The following is a 17,111-nucleotide window of genomic DNA, read 5'->3' as shown; positions in this document are numbered from 1 at the left end:
TGCTGTCCAGCTCACCCCAAACCATCTCGATTGGGTTCAGGTCTAGTGACAGTGGAGGCCAGGTCATCTGGCGTAGCAGCCCATCACACTCCTTCTTGGTCAAATAGCCCTTACATAGCCTGGAGGTGTGTTTGAGGTCATTGTCCTGTTGAAAAATAAATGATGGTCCAACTAAATGCAAACCGGATGGAGTAGCATGCCACTGCAAGATGCTGTTGTAGCCATGCTGGTTCACTATGCCTTCAATTTTGAATAAATCCCCAACAGTGTCACTAGCAAAGCACCCACACACCATCACACCTCCTCCTCCATGCTTCGCGGTGGTAACCAGGCATGTAGAGTCCATCCGTTCACCTTTTCTCCATCGCACAAAGACACGGTGGTTGGAAACAAAGATCTCAAATTTGGACTCATCAGACCAAAGCACAGATTTCCACTGGTCTAATGTCCATTCCTTGTGTTCTTTAGAACTTTAGATCTTTTTGAAGAACCTAGAATATAAGCTATATTTCAGTTGTTTCACACTTTTTTGTTAAGTATATAATTCCACATGTGTTAATTCATAGTTTTGATGCCTTCAGTGTGAATGTACAATTTTCATAGTCATGAAAATACAGACAAATCTTTAAATGAGAAGGTGTGTCCAAACTTTTGGTATGTACTGTATGTCGGATTGAAATAAGTTTCTTGAAATCTGGATGCACAGTTATCTTTATTGGCAGGGAAGAGTTTACATTTTTTGTGTCCTCACACATACTATGCCAAACAGAACTCCCATGCTGGAGAAGCTGCAGTCATAAGTATTTTTGAATTATTGTGAATACTATAAAAACTATATGACTAGAGATATGCAAATATTTTCCCCAATTTGCTGTGCAGATGCATTCAAGAATTAATTTTTAGGCTTGAAATCAACTTATGGAAATCCGTTACTCGCTAATAATCTAATTGGTGGACCACATACCTTTTATTCAGCTGATCAGCATGGCTTTAGAGTCGAAGACTATAGCTATATATAGTATAGTAACCTAGCTAATACACAGGATAGTTATACAAAAGACAATTACATCAACTTGCTATAAAATTTGATCTTTTAAAACTAAACAATATGAGCAGGAATATTGATACATTTGTTGGTATGAGGAGTCCTGCAATTGACTGTATTTCATTTGTGAAGATCCCCCCCCTCCATTTACCATGTTCAACATAATGCAAAACAAAAAATAAAAATGCAGAATTACAATAAAAAATATAAATTTATTTTACAGTGCTTCACATTAGATTTTCTACATGGTGGAAAACTTGAAAAAAAAAATATTGTTTTTGGTGAAGATGTGTTGTAACATTGTCATGTTTATAAAGTTAAATACCAAATATCAATTTATTTTACACATACCAATAAAAAAAAAATGTAATGCAATGCAATATAGTAGGTATTGCCAACAACTTCAGATTTGGAAGAGACACTTAGTATATTCAGCTTCTATCCAGAGCGCAACTTTAAATTGCATTTTATTTTACCCATTCACAAATGCATGACATTGTATATGGAATATATATACACAGGGAAATATATATACAGTAGAAAGATATTATAACTTGAATTTAACATTTGTAGCATTTGGCTGCAGCATTCGCTGTTGCAATGAATATAAAAGGCAAACAAAGAAATTCTGCTATGGATAAAATTGTTTCCTTCTCAGGTTGTTGTGCACATGTAAAGATACTATTGATATTGTTATTACAGCACCCATGTGTTTAGCCAAAAATTACAACTAGCAGCCTGTGCTGGTTGTAAAATGTTCACATTACACAAAATAATTCTAGCAGATCTTTCCAGAAGTCTCCTACTATGATGAATAAGGAAGGATAAATTTTTTTTAAAAAAGTTGCTGAACTTTTTTTGTTTTGTAATTAATAAATATTTTGTCCAGTGTGGAAAATTAGGAAAGTTTGCAAATCAGTTTTTAGTGAATTTCATTAAGGTAACAAAAATTGCACATAAGTGTCCTTTTTCTGATTTGCCTGCCTTTAGCTGCAATGATATCAGAACATACTAATTTGGAGTACAGATGATGGCAGTGAAAGGGTCATGTTGGCACCTGTATCTCACTAACTCTGGGGATAAGACCTCAGACAGCTGTAATGCGCATTGCACAGACTGAATGAGTTTCTCCTGATCCAAACTTACAGCCCAATACATATCTATGAGGCTGCAACCCACGTTCAGTTTGTACATTGCATTCAGTATACAGACCATGAAATATGATCGTTTAAATTCAGCCCGAGCAGAGCTTGTTCTGAGTGGAGGAGATAGGTGCCATGATCAGTACTCCAAATTAGTATGTTGTGATATCAATGCAGCTGAAGGCAAATAGAATGGGAAAACGCAGGGGTTTTTAAGCCACTCACATGCATTTTTCCTTCCAGGAATGAAAACAAAATTCCCTAATAATGTGATTTGTGAACTTAAATAACTTACCATGCTGGACAAAATTACTCTTTAAGGAATGGCTATCTACTGTGCTGAAGCATGAAAGTTTCAGGTGAATTTTGGAGCAGAACATAATTAATATTTTAGAGAGCAATTGATACATCCATGATGCACAGGTGGTTTTCATAGCTCTGCTAGATGGCTGTGGGCATGAAGAAGTCAGCTTATATAAATATTTTGATGGGAAAATGGCAAGATTCAATGCAGAAGACAGTATTACTGAGATTTAAATGAAATCACAAATCTCCACATATTGGTAGCGTGTCGTTGTTCTCAAGCATCGTTATGTGATGAGTAACAGAGAAACATGGTGCCAGCACTCTTTTCTGCACCCATCTTCCTCATCATTTCCAAGTCTAAAACAGTGATGGAGTAATAAAATCTAAAGATAAAGTCTTTACACGCCAGTAACACTCATATTAATTATATCAATGATGGTATTTTCCACTTGATGACAAAGCTGGACATCTGGATCCAGGCTCTCCAGATCCTTTACTGCAGAAAACGGAAGTGGGAAAAGCCTAGATGCATTTGCAAGTTCCTTTGGCTTCTCTTTAAGTTGCTGCAAACCTATTGGGAGAAAAAAAGAAAAGATGACGCAACACGAATAAAATAGATCCAATAATGTATTGCAACAAACATACTGAATGAGCGACCTGACCATCCCTCTAAACTTTTCCTACATGCATTTACAAGATCTCAGCCTTATCCTATAATTGCATTGTACCCCTTTTGGGTGTTCTGGACTTTTATCATCATTATTTTTCAATTCCAGTTTATGTTGAACGTTTATATATCTGTAATAGATCGTTCAGTGTGCATTGTTCTCGTCTTGTTTACACGTGATGATCTGCTGCTAAGAATGATAATCTTTTGTACAGCAAAAAAGATATTTCAGCCGAGTACTTTGCTCGATCACTCTGTGCGATCACATCGGAGGACAGAGAAATTAAAAAGAGATCGCGGGTTTTTTTTTGCGATCGCCGGTAAACGGTTAATTACCGGCGATCGCAAATGCGGGGTCGGTAAAAACCCCCCCGAATCATGTTCTCTGGGGTCTCGGCTACCCCCGGCAGCCGAGACCCCGGAGAAAATCCGACTCTGGGGGGCGCTATTCACTTTTTCCACAGCGCCGTTAATTAACGGCGCTGTGGTTTAAGTACCCTTAGCGGCCGCCGTTAAAAGGCATATCGGCGGTCGCTAAGGGGTTAACGCAGGGTTTCTCAACTCCAGTCCTCAAGATCCCACAACGGGTCACGTTTTCAGGATTTCCTTAGTATTGCACAGGTGATGGAATTAATGCTTGAGCAGGTGATGAAATTATCACCTGTGCAATACTAAGGAAATCCTGAAAACGTGACCTGTTGTGGGGTCTTGAGGACTGGAGTTGAGAAACACTGCTTTAACGGATCCCGCTGATTCAGAGATTGTTTTTCTCCTGACATATTGTACTTCATGATAGTGGTAAAATTTCCTTGACAGTACTTGCGTTTATTTGTGAAAAAACTGAAATATGGCGAAAATTTTGCAATTTTCAAACTTTGAATTTTTATGCCCTTAAACCAGAGAGATGTCACAAAAATTCTTAATAAATAACATTTCCCACATGTCTACTTTAAATCAGCACAATTTTTTTTATATTTTTTTTGTTATGAAGTTATAAGGGTTAAAACTTGACCAGCGATTTCTCATTTTTACAACACCATATTTTCTTTTAGGGACCACATCACATTTGAAGTCACTTTGAGGGGTGTACATGACAGAAAATACCCAAAAGTGACATCATTCTAAAAACTGCACCCCTCAAGGTGCTCAAAACCACATTCGGGAAGTTAATTAACCCCTTTACGTGCTTCACAGGAACTGAAGCAATGTGGTAGGAAAAAATGAACATTTAACTTTTTTTTCAAACATTTTATTTCAGAACCAGTTTTTTTTTTTTTATTTTCACAAGTGTAAAAAGAGAAAATGAACCACAAAATTTGTTGTGCAAATTGAATACGCCGATACCCCATATGTTGGGGTAAACCACTGTTTGGGCGCACGGCAGAGCTCGGAAGGGAGGAGCGCCGTTTGACTTTTTCAATGCAGAATTGGCTGGAATTGAGATCGGACGCCATGTCACGTTTGTAGTGCCCCTGATGTGCCTAAACAGTGGAAATCCCCCACAAGTGACCCCATTTTGGAAACTAGACCCCCCCAAGAAACTTATCTAGATGTGTTTGAACCCCCAAGTGTTTCACTAAAGTTTAGACCATAGAGCCGTGAAAATAAAAAATTTCCCTCAGGGTAAGCTATGCTTAGTGGCGATACGCGTGGGGTTCCTCTCTCCACACACCATGCTGTGACCGGGTATTTGTATCTCCGCATCCACCTACAGGCTTTTTTGAGGCCTTCTTCTTTTACCCCTAAATGACTTCTACGATATGCTATAGCCCTTATATTCAAAACTATAGTTTAACTGACCTCATTGTTCAGGGTCTTTTGCATTTGCTTTATTGGGGTTCTCTCAGTGCAGCTTTAGCCACTGGACTTGAATATTTTGTCTGTATCTTGGGGTAATTTACTTCATTTAGACAATAGGTTGATCTTCATTTGATCACTTTTGCATTATTTTTTATACGTTTGGTGCACACAGCGGAGATAGCTGTAAGGGGTACCTAACCGGTCCTTCAGGTGTTATTGTTTATGCCTTCAATGGTTTTTAACATGTGGTTTGTACCTTGTTTGTGTGATCCTGTGTAATCATGATTTAATAAAATGTATTGTTTCTAATATTTGAAATTCATTCATGGTGATCCTGGCCATTTTTTGTACATACTTTTTTTCTTGAGTATTAACACAGTCATGTTTTAAATGTGGGGCTAGTGATCCCTAGTATTTTGGGGTGCCCTCAGACTTATTTTACGTGAATGCACCTTAACATTACTAAGTCATCTTATACTGAATTATAACCCACACAAAAGTCTAGACCTGTATTCACAATTCGGCTAATCGCTGCTGAGGTTAAAAAAAAGAAAAGAAAAGTAAATAAGCTTTTTGTCAAAACACATCCTATTAGGCTCACGGTGCTCCGATAAAGCAGTCAGACTATTCGAATATCCTGGAAACAGGAACACATGGGCTACTTGCACAGTGAACAAGTCTGTAAGAACATGTTCACACACCACCAAGAAACCTGAAGACACAAAAGAGAATAGTAAAACCAAAAACACTCAGTTTGAAAAAAAAAAAAAAAAAAAAAAAAAAAAATCGCAGTAATCCTTAAGTGCTAGTAAAAGATGTAAAAAACAGGGTATTTGGTTGATACGTTTTTTGCAAAAAATGTATACTAAGCTGCTCTACCAAACTTCACGGTATACCCATATCAGAGCAGTCCTAACTAATGTATGCAATCCCTATCTGATGTATTTAAAAACCTGATCATCTGTATATTACCTGTGTGAACAGGGTTCAGAGAGGAAAAATCCATGTGTGCATACGGAGTTTTTTTCAAACTGAGTGTTTTTGGTTTTACTATTCTCTTTTGTGTCTTCAGGTTTCTTGGTGGTGTGTGAACATGTTCTTACAGACTTGTTCACTGTGCAAGTAGCCCGTGTGTTCCTGTTTCCATAATTGTTCTCTTGTGTCTACAAGACTGGGGAGTCCACCACTCCTCTTGGGCTATCTGCACAAAAGCTGTTCTACTCCGTATGCACACATGGATTTTTCCTCTCTGAACCCTGTTCACACAGGTAATATACAGATAATCAGGTTTTTAAATACATCAGATAGGGATTGCATACATTAGTTAGGACTGCTCTGATATGGGTATACCGTGAAGTTTGGTAGAGCAGCTTAGTATACATTTTTTGCAAAAAACGTATCAACCAAATACCCTGTTTTTTACATCTTTTACTAGCACTTGCGGATTACTGCGATTTATTTTTTTTCAAACTGAGTGTTTTTGGTTTTACTATTCTCTTTTGTGTATTCGAATATCCTACATTAGATATTATAGGTGCACGTCACAAAAAAGGAAAATAACTAATGCAAGTTCTTGCCCCAAGAGTAAATCCACAATTAAAATTCTAAATACCAAATACAATTATCCTCTTGACAAATGGAGCTTCAAGTGATAATATGAGGCTCTACTGTCACTCAAAAAATAGACTTGAATCCATAGTGGTATTTACAATTTTGTGATCCACAAACTTTCAAACACCACTGTGTATTCTGTATAGAATTACATTAGTATACATTAGTATACAATTTACTAGAATTTATGCAGTTCTAAATGGCTGCCATTTCTATAAGGATCAACCATCACAATTTGATTTATATGCTAAATCTCTCTACTATGATTGAACTTACGTGCAATAATTGGGTCAACATCTCTGGTGTGAGTGGCCACATTTGATGCACAGACCTGCCCAATCTGTATGAGAAGTGACATGATATCTTCATATAATGGAGGGAATGCTTGGCAGAATGGTACCAAACAAGGCAATGTTGGCATAAAAAACACAAAACGCTTGGCTTGAGTTAACACTGCAAGAAGAAATTAGAATACAGAAAACGTGTTAGTTTGCGAATTCCAGACAAGCCTAAAAAAACAAAACAAATCAAGTTAGATTACGCTACAAAACTTTTCCAATTATAAGCAACAATCTCTCCAAGCATATTTTGTGGCCCACAATACACTAAAGTGACATTTTATTTTGCACTATACATCACAGGGAGTAGCAAAGTGCTTTGTGCTACTGAGCTGCACAGTGTAAATTTCGAAACTGGGCCTCTTCTCTTACATCGCATCCTATAATGTTCTTAATACGGATTGATCGGCACCATTTTACCTGCTTTTTCTAGAATTTGGAGCAGAATGTAGCGAATTACCAGCTAGGGAGTAGAATGCTCTTGGTACAAAAGCATTATGTGCAGATTGCATAGTTAAAACAGAGCCAGGAGACTACGTGGTATTACTTTACCCAGTTGCTGCAGAACTAAAAGCAATGTGGGAATACTGTGGCAACACAACAAATACTGTGGTACACAACAGATCAGCTGTACGAATTATTACATTTGTTGCAATATTATTACTTTTATAAATGTAAAACAAAATTACCTGTAAGGAGCGTTCCCATTACATTTACAGCCAGACGAGCCATACTGAGAGATTTGGGTAATGCATACTGAATACATAAGTGTGAAAGAAGTTGGATTGCAAATATCTGAAATTATAAGAATAAAGACCTCCATATAAATTAACAAAAGAAAATGAATTGTGTATATAGGAATAGTCACCAGATGTGTCATTAACACTGTATATATGGAATGTAAAATACATATCATGGTAAGCAATAATACAAGAGATACACAATAATTCTGCAACACTACAGAAACAAATTTTGTTTATGTAATAGCAAATTGTTGCTTTTTTTTATTAGGGACAATATTCAATTCTGAAATAACTTGTTACCTGTTTCTCCAGTTCTGGCTGAGCAATAAGTTCAGGGATAAAATCAAGACAGATGTGCATAGATGGGATTCCTGCAACTGTCAGAGGCAGAAGCTGACAAGGGTAACCCTGGTAGAAATGGTGGAAACCGGAAAGAAAGTTTAGTTGAAGTTTACTGTAATACTTCAGCATCGGCAGCCTCTCTGTCAAACTGCCAAATGACAGAACAGACCATATTTATTAATACTGCAATATCATATGCAAGTGTGTTTGGATAGGTTAGTTGGAGAGAATTGTGCTAAATTTAAAGAAAGCTGCAAACCTCTCAATAAATATGGCATATCTGGAAATTTATACCCTTTGAAAGATTTTTATTCTCTACCTGCTTTAACTTCTTCCAAATATGGTGATTTTCATTTTTTTTTGCGTTTTCATTTTTTCTTCTAAGAAAAAAACTTTAGTTTTTCCATTCCATCCACACAGCTGTATGAGAGCTTGTTTTTTTGCAGGAAAAGTTGTAGTTTTAAATGACACCATTCAAGGCATCTAATCATTCAATGTACTGGAAAAACAGTATGTTATATCTCAGAAAAGGGATTTAAAGGGAATCCGTCACCAATTTTTTCCGGCCCCATCATAATGTATGTCAGACTCCCAAATTCCATCAAAATTATCACTTACTGGGCTTGTTGCTAAAGTTGTGATATAACCACTGTTTTATCAGCTGCAACTGTTCTAGTCCTCTCAATGATCAGGGTTTCTGCTGTTCTCAGATAGGGCAGCAAAAACCTGCTGACAGATTTCTGTTAAGCAACAATATTTATTTCCATTGTTTTTATGTAGCTTTTCCCCCTTTTTTACAATCTCCATTGGATCAATGTCTATAGCAAGACCAATCCCACATTTTCCAAACCAATTTTCAAGAGAAACTCTCCAACAAGAATTTGCACAATTGTGTTTTCAGGGATAAGTTTTCTCCTCGTGAAGTGTGGCATGCCAATATGAAGTGACTTAAACACCTTGCATTCTCTTCTGTGAAATTAAATATGCAAATTGTTTCTTCAGAGAGGAAGAGGACTTGAACTCTAGTGTCACCTGTTGGAAGTAGCAATCCTACACGTCTAGATTGACCCTTTAACAAGCCTTGCAAAATGACTTAGGATAAAAGCCAAAACCAGAATCTCAATTTGCAGATCCTTGTCAATGCAAAGTATGAGATCAGATCTGGCTGTGTGAGAGGTCTAAGACTGGAATCTAAAAGGTGAGTTTTCTCCTTGTGGAGAGTGACATGTCAGGTCTGGCAAGCCAGTATCAGGAGGCTTAAATGTCTTGAATGCTCCTCTGAGAAATATGCAAATTTTAAAGCACTTTTATAGACCTGTGCAATTTAACCCCTTCATGACCCAGCCTATTTTGCCCTTAATGACCTGGCCGTTTTTTGCAATTCTGACCAGTGTCCCTTTATGAGGTAATAACTAAGGAACGCTTCAACGGATCCTAGCGGTTCTGAGATTGTTTTTTCGTGACATATTGGGCTTCATGGTAATGGTAAATTTAGGTCAATAAATTCTGTGTTTATTTGTGATAAAAACGGAAATTTGGCGAAAATTTTGAAAATTTCGCAATTTTCACATTTTGAATTTTTATTCTGTTAAACCAGAGAGTTATGTGGCACAAAATAGTTAATAAATAACATTTCCCACATGTATACTTTACATCAGCACAATTTTGGAAACAAAACTTTTTTTTGCTAGGAAGTTATAAGGGTTAAAATTTGACCAGCGATTTCTCATTTTTACAACAAAATTTACAAAACCATTTTTTTTAGGGACCACCTCACATTTGAAGTCAGTTTTAGGGGTCTATATGGCTGAAAATACCAAAAAGTGACACCATTCTAAAAAATGCACCCCTCAAGGTGCTCAAAACCACATTCAAGAGGTTTATTAACCCTTCAGGTGCTTCACAGCAGCAGAAGCAACATGGAAGGAAAAAATGAACATTTAAATTTTTAGTCACAAAAATTATCTTTTAGCAACAATTTTTTTATTTTCCCAATGGTAAAAGGAGAAACTGAATCACGAAAGTTGTTGTCCAATTTGTCCTGAGTACGCTGATACCTCATATGTGGGGGTAAACGACTGTTTGGGCACACGGCAGGGCTTGGAAGGGAAGGAGCGCCATTTGACTTTTTGAATGAAAAATTGGCTCCACTCTTTAGCGGACACCATGTCATGTTTGGAGAGCCCCTGTGTGCCTAAAAATTGGAGCTCCCCCACAACCACAAGTGACCCCATTTTGGAAACTAGACGCCCCAAGGAACTTATCTAGATAGTGAGCACTTTGAACCCCCAGGTGCTTCACAAATTGATCCATAAAAATGAAAAAGTACTTTTTTTTCACAAAAAAATTTCTTTTCGCCTCAATTTCTTAATTTTCACATGGGCAATGGGATAAAATGGATCCTAAAATTTGTTGGGCAATTTCTCCCGAGTACGCCGATACCTCATATGTGGGGGTAAACCACTGTTTGGGCACACGGCAGGGCTCGGAAGGGAAGGCGCGCCATTTGACTTTTTGAATGGAAAATTAGCTCCAATTGTTAGCGGACACCATGTTGCGTTTGGAGAGCCCCTGTGTGCCTAAACATTGGAGCTCCCCCACAAGTGACCCCATTTTGTAAACTAGACCCCCCAAGAAACTTATCTAGATGCATATTGAGCACTTTAAACCCCCAGGTGCTTCACAGAAGTTTATAACGCAGAGCCATGAAAATAAAAAATAATTTTTCTTTCCTCAAAAATGATTTTTTAGCCTGGAATTTCCTATTTTGACAAGGGTAATAGGAGAAATTGGACCCCAAATGTTGTTGTCCAGTTTGTCCTGAGTACGCTGATACCCCATATGTGGGGGAAAACCACTGTTTGGGCACATGCCGGGGCTCGGAAGTGAAGTAGTGACGTTTTGAAATGCAGACTTTGATGGAATGCTCTGCGGGCATCACGTTGCGTTTGCAGAGCCCCTGATGTGGCTAAACAGTAGAAACCCCCCAAAAGTGACCCCATTTTGGAAACTAGACCCCGAAAGGAACTTATCTAGATGTGTTGTGAGCACTTTGAACCCCTAAGTGCTTCACAGAAGTTTATAATGCAGAGCCGTGAAAATAATAAATACGTTTTCTTTCCTCAAAAATAATTATTTAGCCCAGAATTTTTTATTTTCCCAAGGGTTACAGGAGAAATTGGACCCCAAAAGTTGTTGTCCAGTTTCTCCTGAGTACGCTGATACCCCATGTGTGGGGGTAAACCACTGTTTGGGCACACGTCGGGGCTCAGAAGGGAAGTAGTGACTTTTGAAATGCAGACTTTGATGGAATGGTCTGCGGGCGTCACGTTGCGTTTGCAGAGCCCCTGGTGTGCCTAAACAGTAGAAACCCCCAACAAGTGACCCAATTTTGGAAACTAGACCCCCCAAGGAACTTATCTAGATGTGTTGTGAGCACTTTGAACTTCTAAGTGCTTCACAGACGTTTACAACGCAGAGCCGTGAAAATAAAAAATCATTTTTCTTTCCTCAAAAATGATGTTTTAGCAAGCATTTTTTTATTTTCACAAGGGTAACAGGAGAAATTGGACCCCAGTAATTGTTGCGCAGTTTGTCCGGAGTATGGTGGTACCCCATATGTGGGGGTAAACCACTGTTTGGGCGCACGTCGGGGCTCGGAAGTGAGGGAGCACCATTTGACTTTTTGAATACAAGATTGGCTGGAATCAATGGTGGCGCCATGTTGCGTTTGGAGACCCCTGATGTGCCTAAACAGTGGAAACCCCTCAATTCTAAATCCAGCACTAACCCCAACACACCCCTAACCCTAATCTCAACTGTAGCCATAACCCTAATCACAACCCTAACCACAACCCTAATTCCAACCCTAACCCTAAGGCTATGTGCCCACGTTGCGGATTCGTGTGAGATTTTTCAGCATCATTTTTTAAAAATCCACAGGTAAAAGGCACTGCGTATGATGGGGTGGGTAGTGCACGGGGGGGTGGGATCGGAGCACGGGGGGGTGGATCGGACCACGGGAGGGTGGATCGCAGTGCAGGGGGGTTGGATCAGAGCACGGGGGGGTGATTGGAGCACGGGGGGGGGGGGGTGATTGGAGCACGGGGGGAGCGGAGCACAGGACGGAGGGGAGCCGGAGCAGTGTACCGGACAGATCGGTGGCTTGGGGGGGCGATCGGTGGGGTGGGGGCACATTAGTGTTTCCAGCCATGGCCGATGATATTGGATTGTAATATTTCACCAGTTTTAATAGGTGAAATATTACAAATCGCTCTGATTGGCAGTTTCACTTTCAACAGCCAATCAGAGCGATCGTAGCCACGGGGGGGGGGGGTGAAGCCACCCCCCCTGGGCTAAACTACCACTCCCCCTGTCCCTGCAGATCGGGTGAAATTGGAGTTAACCCTTTCACCCGATCTGCAGGGACGCGATCTTTCCATGACGCCACATAGGCGTCATGGGTCGGATCGGCACCGACTTTCATGACGCCTACGTGGCGTCAAAGGTCGGGAAGGGGTTAAAGGGAACCTGTCACGTGAAAAAAATGCTATAAACCTGCAGATATGGGGTTAAGCTGCAGGTTAAAAAGAATTCTGAACCTGCTAGTTGCTGATACTTAGACCCCTGCGATCGTGTGGAAATGATTTTTATTCCTCCCGGTAGCATTCAGATTCTACGTGTGTGGGAGGTGCGAGTTCAGGTCACCACTCAGTGGCTCTGACTGACAGCAGCTCAGCATTAGACCCGGCTGTCAGTCAGTGTAGAGGATGCGGCAATAACTGCTGCTCTCTATACACATAGCTGAACCTGCGCAAATGCCTCCCCCATGACTGGAATGCTGCCAGGAGCAATAAAGTATATATATATATATATATATATATATATATATATATATATATATATATATATATATATATATATATATATAATTATTGGGTAATATACAATATTTATACTGAATCTACACACTTAAGCAAACCTTGCAAGTCTATAAATCTTGTGCTAACAAGTCCAGTTTTCTGATAAAACTTCACACTACATACCTGAAAATGAACAAGTTTTGCAATGTTTGGGTCTGCTATGAACATCTGATGCAGGAGACAACAAATGAGACACTGTACTTCTCGAAGATTGCAGAGCAGACTGTCTTCTCCTTCCAGTAGCTCCTGGTTTTTGTCCTCCGATGGAAGGCAGACCTCCAGCAAGATTTGCACGGCAGCACTATCCTAATATGACATTTTTGCATGTTTATGAAATAGTGCACATGATGATAGACAGTAAGGCACTTTGTAGTTGTTGCTTATTACCTGGGCTGAAAGTAGAGCGTTTTTTAACTCTTCTCTGGTAACCTCCATAGTTTCCGTCTGACCTGTTAGAGCAGCCATTGCATTACTCGGAGAAGGTTTAATATCTTGATCTGCAGTTTCTTTAAGATAAGAGTTCAAGTAAGCTTTGGATGCTAAAAGGTAGCCATTCAGCATGTGTAATGTAATATCCATCAGAGGTGGGCACCTGGCAACACAGAAAAAGCATGATGGTATAAATCCAAAACAGGCAAATAACATAGGCCTCTAAAGAGAAAATAGAAGCTAACCTCAGGACCCGGGCATCACAGCGCAGGACAATTAGGGGGTCAATCATCAGATCGTTCTGAGTGTACTTATGACTCCGAGCTAATTTCAGTGAAGGCTGCAATGCATTCACAGTCATCACCCACAGCCTGAAAATGAAAAGAATGGCAAAAGTAGGTCCTCTTTTCTTACCGCTACAGATACATGAAGACTAATACATTTGTTATGCTGACATAGCATCCTATATTTACTATCCATTAAATAGCAGACACAGATAAATAAATCACTGAATACTTTATTATATCACCATTAAAAAATGTTCCTCATTAGTATACAGTAAAATGGCAAGCCACACCACAAGGTCAGTAATCAGAAAGAGACTGCGTAACACCTAGGCACAAAAAGATAACATGCAATATATCCATAAGCCAAAAGATGGCACTATGGGACAGTAAAAACCAAAGCCAATTTAAATTCAAAGAAGCTCATAAATAAACTTCTGGGTGTATATATCAAATATACAGAGTAACTGGGGATGAGTGAATATATTCAGATAACGCCTTATCCGAATAGCTATAACGCTTACTGAAAGCTGCATCAGGAACCCGGATACCCGGAGCGTTCCAGATAATCAGCTGTTTGGTGTCGCAGCTGCATGCGTCGCGGCTGTGTGATAGCCACAACACATGCATCAACAAACAGGCTCTCCATGCTTGCGTAATTTTGTCCAGAATGTCAACTAATACCTGATGCATTTTGTAATTTTTGCAGGATGACGTCAGGCTCTGTAGTTTTAGTGTGAGGAATTAGGGTTCTTGTCCTTGTGAAGTACATTGATAGAGTGCTGGGCATCCGCCAAATATATTAGAATGGGCTGGAGTATTAGGACTGGTGCACTACACATATCTATGTGACTGGCACCTTATACAAGCCTTATCTGTGCGCATCTATAATACTAGACAGTCACCCTCTCATGGATGATAGGTTTGTGAGTGGTTGTTTATCAGTCTACTGCATACGTGATACCTCTGCCTTATGATGGGAGCACGGCTGCATACTGCAGTACATTAGTACTGTGACCAAGAATTAATAAGTTTGGCTGCTTTGTTGCCAGCTAGTTTCTTGGATTTCATGTCCTTGTTAGCGAATTCCCTCCTCCCACACATTACCACAGTTTTGTTATGTGCACATGGATTTGTACACTTTTTTTCACAATGCGACTATAAAGCTAAAACATATATAATGATAGCTTATAAAACAGTAATAATAATACTCTTGTAACCTAAAGTTAGTAATCTACAACCTTTACCTTCTTGGCATTACAGTATTCAAGGTCATCCAAAGCTTGTTGATTGTCTGTAGGATCCTGCGTGGGACACCAACATTCAAGAGTTGGCTCATATTGGCGGTGATAACTTCTGCATATGGGATAAGGTCACTGGCACTAAGCAGGGTCAAGTGCTCTAGAATTTGCATCACCTGTGTATGGTTGCTTTGAAGCTGCAAAAATGCTAAACAAAAAAACCCTTTACATTAAAAAAAACATTACTAATCACCGCAAAACTACAAAGGTATCAAACCATTTGATGATACAGCACAGCCCTTGAAAGTGATTTATAATATAAATAAATATATAATACTTTATAATTTCTTAAATGAAGCCAGGTTGATCATGGACAGAGACCCTTGAAGAGCCAACAACATAATTCAAATGTTTAACAAAGAAAAAAGAAATATAAATAAACAGTGGCTTGCGGAAAGTATTCACAACCCTTTGCTTTTGAGCTATTTATTTTGTTGCATTTCATCCTGTTAAATATTGTTGTAATCCCATTTGTTTGTGATGCATCAGCACTAAATAGTCCAAGTTGGTGAAGCGAAGTAATAGGCATAAATTAAAGAGATCAAAATAACTAAAAATTAGCATGTGCATATGTATTCACCCCTAAACATTTCTGGTGCAAGTAATTACCTTCATAAATCACATGCTTAGAGAAAGAAGTCCACCTGGGTGCAATGTACAGTAAGTGTCACATGGTCTGTCAGTATATACACTAAAAAGCTCCGGCAAGTGTCCAGGGTTGCGGAGCGGCGTTGGAAGAAAACACACTTGCAAGACGACTTCACTGCATTCAAACATGCAACACTCGCTTTTAAATCTGCTCTCACCTCTGCTACACAGGTCTACTTCACAACCCTCGTATCTTCCCTATCCTACAACCCCAAACAGTTATTCAAAACCTTTAACTCCCTCCTCTGCCCCCCACTGCCCCCTCCAACCTCCCTCATCTCTGCTGAGGACTTTGCCACACACTTTAAAAATAAGATCGACCAAACAAGGCAAGTCTTCATTGTTCAACCACCACAACCCCTTTGTATACCAGACCAATGCCCAAACCCCATAACCTCCCTATCCAACATCACTGAATGGGGGCTTAATTGTCTCCTCTCCAAATCGCACCTCACCACTTGTGCGCTCGACCCCATTCCATCTCCTCCCCAACCTCACCACCACACATATCCCATCCCTAACCCACCTCTTCAACCTATCACTATCTTCTATCACCTTCCCTTCTGCTTTCAAACATGCCACAATCACGCCTATCCTTAAAAAGCCAACCCTCAATCCAACTTCTATGTCCAGCTATCGCCCAATATCACCGCTCCCATTCGCTTCCAAACTCCTGGAGCAGTACGTCCACTCTGAACTTTCCTCCCACCTCTCATCTAACTTGCTCTTTGACAATCTACAATCTGGTTTCCGCCCCCACTCAACTGAGACCGCCCTGACCAAAATCACTAACGACCTACTTACTGCGAAAGCTAATGGACAATACTCTGTACTTCTCCTTCTAGACCTATCCTCTGCTTTCAACACAGTTGACCACTGCCTCCTACTTCAGATCCTCTCCTCCTTTGGCATCAAAGACCTCGCCCTATCCTGGATCTCCTCGTACCTTTCCAACCACACATTCAGCGTCTCCCACTCCCACACTACCTCCTCATCCCATCCTCTCTCTGTTGGAGTCCCCCAAGGCTCTGTTCTAGGACCCCTACTCTTCTCAATCTATACACTTGGCTTGGGACAACTCAAAGTCCCATGGATTCCAGTACCACCTCTATGCTGATGACACTCAGATCTACCTCTCTGGCCCAGACGTCACCGCTCTGCTGTCCAGAATCCCAGAGTGCCTATTAGCCATATCCTCCTTCTCTCGCTTCCTCAAACTCAATGTGGACAAATCTGAAATCATCATCTTTCCTCCATCTCATAGATCTTCCTTACCTGACCTATCGCAATCAATGACATCATGCTTTCCCCCGTACCGGAAGTCCGCTGCCTCGGAGTAACCTTCGACTCTGCCCTGTCCTTCAAACCGCACATCCAAGCTCTCTCCACCTCCTGTCGCCTCCAGCTCAAAAATATCTCCAGAATCCGTCCTTTCCTCAACCGTCAATCTACTAAAATGCTTGTGCATGCCCTCATCATCTCCCGCCTTGACTACTGCAACATCCTTTTCTGCAGCCTCCCTGCTAACACCCT

The 17,111-nt window shown here is 40.0% G+C and overlaps 1 protein-coding gene across 1 annotated transcript in view; it reads right to left on the bottom strand.

Annotated features, from left to right (window-relative positions):
* Positions 1 to 1,237: 1,237 nt before the first annotated feature.
* Positions 1,238 to 17,111, bottom strand: part of INTS2 (integrator complex subunit 2) — a 146,811-nt gene continuing 130,937 nt past the window's right edge. Inside the window, exons 17-24 of the mRNA XM_069757209.1 lie at positions 14,877 to 15,078; positions 13,591 to 13,716; positions 13,304 to 13,508; positions 13,040 to 13,222; positions 7,953 to 8,060; positions 7,599 to 7,704; positions 6,848 to 7,024; positions 1,238 to 3,064 (exon numbers count right to left, since the gene is read on the bottom strand). Coding sequence (XP_069613310.1) covers positions 2,892 to 3,064; positions 6,848 to 7,024; positions 7,599 to 7,704; positions 7,953 to 8,060; positions 13,040 to 13,222; positions 13,304 to 13,508; positions 13,591 to 13,716; positions 14,877 to 15,078 — 1,280 coding nt within the window. The 3' untranslated portion in view covers positions 1,238 to 2,891. The remainder of the gene's footprint in view (positions 3,065 to 6,847; positions 7,025 to 7,598; positions 7,705 to 7,952; positions 8,061 to 13,039; positions 13,223 to 13,303; positions 13,509 to 13,590; positions 13,717 to 14,876; positions 15,079 to 17,111) is intronic.

The sequence above is a fragment of the Ranitomeya imitator genome, chromosome 3 (assembly GCF_032444005.1).
Source record: "Ranitomeya imitator isolate aRanImi1 chromosome 3, aRanImi1.pri, whole genome shotgun sequence".
Taxonomy (NCBI): Eukaryota; Metazoa; Chordata; class Amphibia; order Anura; family Dendrobatidae; genus Ranitomeya; species Ranitomeya imitator.
Note: the sequence above shows the minus strand (reverse complement) of the source record. Positions and strands in the feature narration are given on the sequence as shown.